At 59.8% G+C, this 9,145-nt stretch overlaps 1 protein-coding gene across 2 annotated transcripts; it reads left to right on the forward strand.

Annotated features, from left to right (window-relative positions):
* Positions 1 to 961: 961 nt before the first annotated feature.
* On the forward strand, positions 962 to 9,145 carry LOC138690045 (extracellular serine/threonine protein kinase FAM20C-like). 2 transcript variants are annotated; one of them, XM_069807213.1, is made up of 11 exons: positions 962 to 1,115; positions 1,660 to 3,787; positions 5,270 to 5,445; positions 5,533 to 5,611; positions 6,107 to 6,199; positions 6,388 to 6,503; positions 6,809 to 6,989; positions 7,109 to 7,218; positions 7,918 to 7,999; positions 8,136 to 8,195; positions 8,282 to 9,145. In XM_069807213.1, exons 2-11 carry the CDS (start codon positions 3,309 to 3,311, stop codon positions 8,514 to 8,516), a joined length of 1,611 nt encoding a protein of 536 aa, XP_069663314.1. In that variant the 5' UTR covers positions 962 to 1,115; positions 1,660 to 3,308; the 3' UTR covers positions 8,517 to 9,145. The 2 variants fall into 2 exon arrangements, with proteins under 2 accessions (XP_069663314.1, XP_069663315.1); XM_069807214.1 differs by lacking the exon at positions 5,533 to 5,611 and having other exon boundaries at positions 962 to 3,787; positions 5,308 to 5,445.

The following is a 9,145-nucleotide window of genomic DNA, read 5'->3' on the forward strand; positions in this document are numbered from 1 at the left end:
CTCTTTGGCCACCAGCTGACCAAAGCTGATGTCTCTGTGACCTGCATCGGCAATAAGCGAACGCTGACCGCTCCTCAGCCTTCTCGAAGCACGGGCGTGCAAACAGATTGAGGTGAGCTAGGTGCGAATTTGCAGCAAGTCAGCTCCCACACTGTAACTCCCCCAAGGTAAGTGCAAGGTGGCTCACAGGAGAGCGGCAGGCTATTTTTGTTTCCAAGGCTAACAGCTTTCCCACAAGAAGTTACCACAAAGAAGCCAACCCGTCTTTGCTGGTTTGCGTGCCCATCATCGGCACTGTACACGAAAGCGCACACCTCAGCTTCCCAAAATTCAGCTGTGCATGTCAAGGCCCCTGCTCTGAGGCAAGTGTTCAATTTTCAGACCCGTTGCCAGCTAAGCCATGCTGCGCTGGCCCCTGTGTGTTAGAAGACTTTTGCCCTCCTTTTGCTGTGGAACTGGCACATTTTGGGGCACGCCTGTAATTTTCAGGCGAGTACAGTTTATGGATCAGAGATGGTGCCTTGTGCTGTGTTTTCCCACAAAAAAGACCTCTCTGTGACTGATGCTTTGGAGCTTCTAGGGCCTATCTGCTTTTGACTATAAAACTGCAGTCCCTTGCTGAAGGATTTTACCTTGCAAATTTTCAGCAGAAAGCTGGGGAAGTTGGCAACAGGTGGCTTGCTATTGCATTCTCCTCTCCCTCTCATTTCTTGCCCCCTGCCTATTGCTGCCATTACCCATCAAAGCATCAGGCTGAATCAGATGTAGAAAAGCAGATGAAAAACGCAGGGTGATGCATCGGTGCCAGCCGAAATGACCCTTTCTATCCGCTCGTCCCGGAAAGCTGCGATAGCAGCTCAGAGAACTGCGCTTCATGATTTCGTCCCTCCCCGCGGAGGGGAGATGGGCAACATCATTATCAGCTGCCAGGGAGTCCTGACTCGGTGCCAGCAGTGGAAATGTCCTCGGATGTACTCCTCCTCTGCCCCAAGGGTGACTTGAACCTGCTGGGAAGTGGGGAAGGCGCTGGGAAGATGGAGGAAGAGCTGGAGGAGGGGGGAGATGGGAAGAAAGAGGTGCGAACCGCTTCCCTGCGATGATGTCATGGCAACAAGGTATGTCGACATGCTGTCAGGCGACTGGGGCAGGCTTTGAAGCTCTCCGGCTCTTCCCCGTTGCTGCAGGCTCGTGTCTGACTCGCTGAAAAATCTTTCGGTTAATATTTAATGCTGGCATTGAAGCACTAAGGGTGGCAAGCGCCCCAGCTAATCCCCCTGCCTCCACTTTCTGACGGGATGCTAAATCGGGGCCGGGAGTAGGATTGCAAGATCCCCTAGCCCGGGGATGGGACCCTCGGTCAGTAGGGTGGCTTCAGCCCATAGGGTCCCTGTCCCCGCCTGGCTCTAGGGCTTGGGAGGGAGGTCTCTATCCCCTCAGTCCAGTTTGGAGCTGGTTTGCGGCACTGGAAGAAGGGGGGGTTCTCACTCTCCCCTCAGTCTCCCAGGGCTGGCTCTGGAATAAAGAAATCTGTGGCCCTGCTTCGGGAGCCGAGCCCAGCTCTTTTGATGCGAGCGGTTAGCACATGGTTTTTGTTGGTGGGGTTTTTTTGTTTTTTTTTTTTGTTTTGCTAAGCAATGACCTAATGATCCCGTGTTCCAGCTACAGCCCCTCCTAGGCGCCTTCATTCCAAACCGTACGTCCGGACTGGATCCAGCAAACCTCCTGGAGCAAGACGCCGTGTTCCCTTCCCTGGGGAAGCCATCTGCTCCCCTCCGCCCGACTCCTTCTGCAGGGCTTTGAGCTCGCCAGCCGGCTTGGAAAGCTCTCTTCCTCCTCCTCCTCCTCCTCCTCCTCCTCCCCTTCGCCCCGGCTCCCATCGGCCATCTTGTTAGCACAAGATGCGGGGAAGGGAACGCAGGGCTGGCTGAATCTGGGGCGGCTGATGGTGTCAGCCGGAGGCGGTTTCCAGGCAACTGTCGCACCGTGGGACACGACGAGCCGAGAACACCGGGAACACCGCGTTCTCGCCGCACCGGCTGGGAGGTGGCCGAGCCCGACAGGGACGGACCTGGCATGGGACGGTGCGGAGAGAGCAGCGCGAGCAAGAGGGTAGCGCAGGGATGGCAGCAGAAGAGGGAGGGGGGGTCTCCAGCATACCCCCCTCCTGCTCGCCGCTCGTCGTACCCTCCCTGGCTTGGAGCGAGGATGTCCAAGCTGGCTGCGGGTACATCATGCAGTGAGGAAGGACTGTGTGATGTATGGGATTTCACGTGCCCTCTTCGTCCTTTGGGAAATCGAAAAGAGGAAAAACGTCGCTCCGGACTCTGTACCCAAGCCCCCAGGCTTGTTGCGGGTGATCCCATACTTCTCTGTCCCTTAACAAATCCAAAGCTCCCTCCCTACGAGTCACCAACACAGCTCTGTGTCCCTGGGTGTCACTGGAAAAGTGAATTTCTTGTAAAAATGGGCTTCCCTTCCCTTCCGCAAGCTGCCAGTCCTCCCCAGCGCTCGAAGGGTCCTGCTGCCCCTCTCTCCCGATGCCAGAGGCAGCATCCCCGCTCCTGCCTGCCTCCCTCCCCTGCCTGCTTCAGAGGCCCTGGGAGCATCCCTGCCCGTGAGCCTCACCTGCCTGGCAGCCCTTCCTTAACACTGCCAGCCCAGCTTTTCCCCTCCCAGTGATGCTGATACCCGCATCCCCTGCAGTTTACCTAATTTGAGTGTTTTTTGAAAGGGGGGCCGAGTACAAGTGATTTTGAATAGGTGGGGAAGGGTGATAAAACTACTGTGGCTGAGCAGCAGGAGAAAAACTCCTGGATTACGAGTGTGTGGATATGATGGACACGGGGAACGGGGCTGCGTAGTGCTGGGCAGGGTGGGTGCTGCAGAAGGGCAGAACTGCTTTAATGCCCTGTATACCAAGAAATGTTCTGCAGCCCCGTGCGGGTGACGGCACGGAGGGACGGGACGGTGCGGGGGGTTATCTGCAGCCATCGCTGTCCCCGAGCCAGCCTTGCGGCTATTGATTTGGAACTTGCCCCGTTCACGCTAACCTTGGCGGTACCAACTCGCCCCTTATCAGCGCTGATAAACCCCGCCGCAACCTCCTGGCCCAGTGGCATCACCCCGTGAGGTGCTGCGGTGACAGATCTTTCCTACGACTCTGCCCTCGCACCGGTTGCTCTTTTGCTGCGATGCTCTAAATCCGGGACGCCTCGCTCCTGTTTTTGCACAGAGGCTGCGGTCGCACGGACTCTCTTTTAGCCCCGGGTGGGTGCCCACCCCTTGCTGAGCATCTCGGGTGAGGAAGGATGCGGCGCCGGCTGCAAACGCTTTTCCAAAGGAAATTTAAAGTCAGCCTCCTCTTCCTCCTGCTCTTGACCCTCCTGGTACACCTGGCGATGGATTTGGTTCTCCCCGCAGCCCATGGGCCCTGTGGCTGCGATGCAAAAGCACCGAAAGCCTCAGGCGTCCCTTCAGGCAACCCCGTGCTGGCTGGCCCCAAAAAGCTGAGCCTGCGACTCCTTCAGGATTTCAGCGGCAGCAATGGCTCCTTGGAGAAAGGCTCCCAGCTGCAAGGAGCGAGGCCGCAAGCAAGGGATGGAAAGCCGGGGGTCCGGCACCAGCACGGAGAAGGGAATGCGGGGCAGACCGAGGGATCAAAGCTGGCAGCGCTCTTCGAGCATCCTCTGTACAACATCCCCATGCCGGAGGTGACAGAGAAGGACAAGCTGTTTGTCGTCAACCCCATGGAGAAATTCAGCCTGCGCAGCAGCAGGAGTGACGAATGGTGAGGAGCGAGCTCAGGCCCGGCGTGTTTTGGGGGGATACATGGGTTTGAGGGGACAAGCGGCAGGGAGAATACCCGTCGTTTCCTTGTGTAAACCAGCGTCCCAGTTGCTGAGCACGCTCTTCTTGTGCCTCAAGTCCTCTCTTAACTCAGAATTTCTGGGCTGCTACCCGGGAGCCTGTAGCACACGGTGACGCCAAAGGAGACTCTTGAATTATTCATAGTATTATGTAGGGTATCTTTTAGGTCATCTCCTCGTCTCCTTTTCTTCCCCAATGCAGACTCTAGCCTTTGGTCTCTATATATTTGAGGAAGTCCCCACTCCAGATTTCTAACCGGTTTTATCTCCCTCTTCTGACATGTTGGAGATGCAAACCCCACAAAGTAGGTTACCTTTAACCGTGAGACCATTCCCGTCCTGCATTTCGCAGGACATCGCCTGACCTCTTTAGGCTTGGCCGTATGGTGAGCTCACCGCTGCCGGCTGCCTATTTTTATCACTGGACTACTAACCTCTAATTAGGAGGGAAGATATTAAAAGCTTTAGTGTCAATAACACGTAGCAGCTCCCTTATGGAAAGCACGCCTTCCAAACATGGTGGCTGCTAAAATTGGGAGAGAATAAAAGCTGGTTTAAGAGCTGGTTTCCGCAAATGGGCATTCGCCTTGTCTCTGAGGACTACCTCACCTACAGATAACCATGGGAGATGGGTCTGGTTTGATGAAATTGGGGCACAGTCTGCATTTTCCTAGAGAGAGAGACGTGAATTTGGGTTATAGATGCCCTGGACCAGACTGGCCCACTGCAGTGCAGGTGGGTGCTGGTGCAGAAGTGGGGGCAGATACGCCCAGGAGCCCCCCTTGAATGCCAGCAAACTGCAGATTTGCAAGAGGCACAGAGACAGGGATAGTGCTAACCCAAACTTATCTCCCTGGGGAAACCAGGGGTGGGTGATAAACCCATCCAAGGGGAACTGGACTTTGAGGGTGAGAGTTCAGGTCGGTGCTGGGGATGGCTGGGAAGCCCCAGTTCCTCCACCCTTGTTTTACGGATGCGTGTGTGTCCCCAGCGAGTGTTGGGGGGGGTGGCTGTAGCCAGCTGTATTCCCAGGAGCTAATCCCTTGGGGAAAAACAATGAGACGAGCTGCTCCAGCAGGGAAATAAAGGCACGGATGAGAGGAGCAGGATCAGCCCAGGGATCTTCTGCAGGGGATGCAGGGGAAGACACTGAGCCCCCTCCGGCTGTGCTGGTGGGTCTTCCCGGCCACCAGCCATGGGTGGGATCTGCCCAGGTGCCAGGAGTCCCAAGGAGGGTGCACGGGGCAGGGCGTTTTGCCACCATCCAGGGCTTGCTCTGGGCTTTGCCCCCACCTCACCCTCCATGCGCCGGCTCCCAGGAAGGGCCTGGGGACACGGGATCCGTCCCGTCCCAACTAAACGCTGTCATTGTTGTTGGGGTGGCGGTGGCTGTCGGGCTGCAGGGTCAGCAGCAGTAAAGCCGAGACGCTCCTCCCGACAGGGAAGACGGCCTACGACACCTACCCTACCTGGCTCAAATTCCACGTCGGCATCAACCGCTACGAGCTGTACCCCCGCCGGGACCCCCTGATGCCCACCCTCCTCCGGGACTTGGCCACACAGAGGATCATCAGCTCGGGTACCACCTCCCTGCCTGCACCCCTGCCCGCGCCCCTGCCCCGCTGCCTGCTGCCCACCTCCCTCATCCCCCTGTGCCCCCTTTCAGTCCAGAAGTCCGGCGGGACCCAGCTCAAGCTCATCATGACGTTCCCGAATTACGGGCAGGCCCTCTTCAAGCCCATGAAGTGAGTAGAGCCAGGGGGGACAACCCCATAGCCCACCTGCGTGGTCCCGTTAGGTGGTGAGGAGTGGCCGGAGGAGACCACGGAGGGAGAAATGGAGAAATGCTTCGTGCGCTGCCTCGCTTCGGCCCCCCCCCCCAAATTTTGGCGAGCGGGGTGGTCCCCTTCCCCTCGCCTTCCTTGATGGTGCTTGCGGCAGGCTGGGCGCAGCTTGTGATGGGGTAGTGACCTCCAGTGGTGGAAAGAAGAAGATGGTCCCTGAGGACCATTCAGTCCATGAAGACTTCCCAGCCCTTGGGTTGGGAGCAGGGGGTGCGTGGCGGCCTGGCTGGGGGTTTGGGGCCACACCACCCAGCAGGGAGCAACTGGAGGAGACTGGGCCTGGCTGTGTCTCCAGTGGCACCAGGGACACAAGGTGAGGGGTGGTTTGGAGCCAAGCCCACGCTTGGGGTGACCCCATCCATGGCCATCACCCCCAATCCTCGCCTCTCCTCCCAGGCAGACCCGGGACCAGGAGACCCCCATCGACTTCTTCTACTTCTCGGACTTTGAGCGGCACAACGCAGAGATTGCAGCCTTCCACCTGGACAGGTGAGGGCAAGCTTTGCATCCAACTCTGCCCTCTCGTGACAGCAAAGCTGCAGAGAAAGTGCTCCCTCCTTCATCCCACCTCTTCCTCCCCATTGCAAGGGATACCTGCGTCTCGCAGCGGTTTTAATAACTTGCTGTGAAAACCAGCCAGGGTCAGCAAGAAAATGGTTCCAGGTTCTGTGTTTCAGGATCCTGGATTTCCGGCGAATCCCCCCAGTTTCTGGCCGTTTGGTCAATATAACGAAGGAGATCCGTGACATTACCACCGACAAGAAACTGGCCAAGACTTTCTTCATCTCCCCAGGTGAGCTTTCATGCCGTCCATCCTCTCCGGCAGCCACCAACACGGAACTCACCTGGAGCCGGCTGCTCCTGCCCCGCTTCCCCCTTGCACCGGGGCAAACCGTTCCTTTGGGGACAGCTCCAGCTCCCGAGGGGCTCTGCTCCTCCAGGCCTTCCTTGCCATTGCTTTGCCAGTGGCACGTGGCCATGGTGCACGGAGCATCCTCACCCGCGGTGGTGGTGGTAGCACGGCCTCACCCCGCATGGGGGTAGCAAGCCCGTTGCCTCCCCGCTCTTCGTCAACCTTTGCTTTGTCCCCACGGCCAGCGGGCAACGTCTGCTTCTACGGGGAGTGCTCCTACTACTGCTCCACTGAGCACGCCCTCTGTGGAAAGCCGGACCGGCTGGAGGGCTCCATGGCCGCCCTGCTGCCCGACAAGACTTTGGCCAAGCGCCGTTCCTGGCGCAGCCCTTGGCGTCGCTCCTACCACAAGAGCAAGAAGGCTGAGTGAGCCGGGGCACGGGGGGGGGGGTGTGGGGCAGCAGAGCTGTGGGATGGGAGGGGGCCGCCCCACGGCCGCTGCCATGGCCCCGTTCCCCCCCCCCAACCCCGACCTCTGCTCGCAGGTGGGAGCTGAACCCCAACTACTGCGCTCAGGTGCGAGAGACGCCGCCTTATGACAGGGGCCATCGCCTCCTCGACCTCATCGACATGGCGGTCCTCGATTTCCTCATGGGTGAGCCCCGCCGTGCCGGCGCTGGGGGCCGCGGGGGGGTCCCTCAGGACTGGGAAACCCAAACGACTCCGTGTCCTGCGGTACGGCGCCCTGCCAGGTTTGTTGGCCAAACCATTGCTCGAGCTGCAGAGAGCTGAGCTCTTACCCAAAAACGAGAGCAAAGGGCAGTGCCGTTAGGGCGCATCCCAGGCAGAAGCCGAAGGACGAGAGATGCCAGGGAGGAGATCCCAGCTGAACACCCCGGGCACGGGAAGCGCTTGCCGGCAAGCTCCCATGTGCAGCTCCTGGGGAGCTGGGGCCGGCGGTGATGCTCCCCAGGACCCACGCCACTTCTCCCGTCCCCGGGGCTGCTCCTTCCTCCCCGCGCTGTCCGTTCCCCCCCCGCCATCATATCTGACTTGGAGAGCTTCCCATCTCCTCGTCCCCGGCCGCCCAGCCGTGCCTTTGCCATTACTTCTGCTCCACTTGCCGCTGTTGTCCCTCCATGGGGCTGCTGGGATGAGAAGGGGCCTGGAGGCCCCAGGGGCTCCGCTCGGGTCCCCCCCACCACGGCCATGGCCACCAAATGGGCACCTTACAGGTGGTCCCAGCCCTTTTCCCCAGCTTCTGGGTTTTGGTCTCGCACTGGGAGGGTGCTCCGTGTCCCTGCTCCCACCTCCCGACCCACCGCCCGATGGCAAATTTATTGCCCTGCCGCAGGCAACATGGACCGGCACCACTACGAGACCTTCGAGAAATTTGGGAACGACACTTTCCTGCTCCACCTGGACAACGGCCGCGGGTAAAGCAGGGTGGGTGCGGGGGGAAGCGATCCCAGCAAAGGGGCGAGGGGGAGACCACGGGTCTTGTCAAAACGTGCCCCACGTGGGGCGATACCACCCCAACACCCACCGGCGGGCTTCTCCCCCCCCCCTCAGTTTCGGCACGCACTCGCGCGATGAACCGTCCATCCTGGCCCCGCTCTGGCAATGCTGCAGGTAAGGGCTTCCCATCGCCTGTCCCGGAGCTGCCATCCGGCGAGAGGCTCCCCGCGTTGAGACCTCTCCTTCCTCATCTTCCACAGCATCAAGAAGTCGACCTACTTGCGGCTACAGCTGCTGGCCACCCAACCCTACCGCCTGAGCGACCTGCTGCGGGAGGCGTTGGCCACCGACCCCCTGGCACCCATCCTGACCGAGCCCCACCTGCGGGCGCTGGACCGTCGCCTGGGGAAGGTGCTGGCGACGGTGGGACGCTGCCTGGCCGGGGCGGCTCGCCGGGATGAGGTGGTGGTGGATGATGTGGGGTCGTGGGTGTGATATGGGTGGGGGGGCTCGGTACCCTACTGGGCTGGGGTGTTTTGGCGCGCTGCCGAGGGCGATATGGGGACCGGCGTGCAGTTCGGACTCTGCGTGGCGTCGGCTTTCGGTGGCGCGATGGACTGGGAAAGCGGGATGTAAGGATAGCCGGGACTGGGGAGGGTATTTAAATAAAATGTTGGCCTAGTGGAGAACACACAAGCTGGGATCTCCCCCACCAGCGCGGTTTTCCCAGCCCCAGCCTGTCCTTGCGTGCCTGGACACGTCGCTTCAGCCCTCCAAAGCCTTTTAGGAAAGGGTACGGATTTTTCCTGCCTTTCCCTGGCAAGGCCTGCCAAACTTGAGCGGCTGGCGAGCTCCTTGTGCTTCTCTCCCCCCCTCCCGCCTGGCAATGCCCTGGTGACCCCCAAAAAGAGAGCTGAGGCTCCCCACTGCCCATATGGGGAAACTGAGGCACCCAACCGCTTGCCGCTTATCCCTGCCCTGCTCTTCCCACTCCCACCCAAAAACCCCCACGGCTCCGGAGTTGCCGCCTCCGTCGCAACACCGGGGATGCAGCGAGGCGGGGGGGGGGGCAAACCCCATTTTTCCCCCCCCTCCCCAGCATCCCCCCCAAATCCCCTGGGGAA

The sequence above is a fragment of the Haliaeetus albicilla genome, chromosome 19, assembly GCF_947461875.1.
Source record: "Haliaeetus albicilla chromosome 19, bHalAlb1.1, whole genome shotgun sequence".
Classification (NCBI taxonomy): domain Eukaryota; kingdom Metazoa; phylum Chordata; class Aves; order Accipitriformes; family Accipitridae; genus Haliaeetus; species Haliaeetus albicilla.

Bases quoted from the DNA above. Each gene is read 5' to 3' on its own strand.
- LOC138690045 (XM_069807213.1), top strand. From the start codon at position 3,309: ATGCGGCGCCGGCTGCAAACGCTTTTCCAAAGGAAATTTAAAGTCAGC. The intron at 5,612-6,106 runs GTGAGTAGAGCC...CTCTCCTCCCAG, and splicing joins GCCCTCTTCAAGCCCATGAA to GCAGACCCGGGACCAGGAGA. The intron at 7,219-7,917 runs GTGAGCCCCGCC...GCCCTGCCGCAG, and splicing joins GGTCCTCGATTTCCTCATGG to GCAACATGGACCGGCACCAC.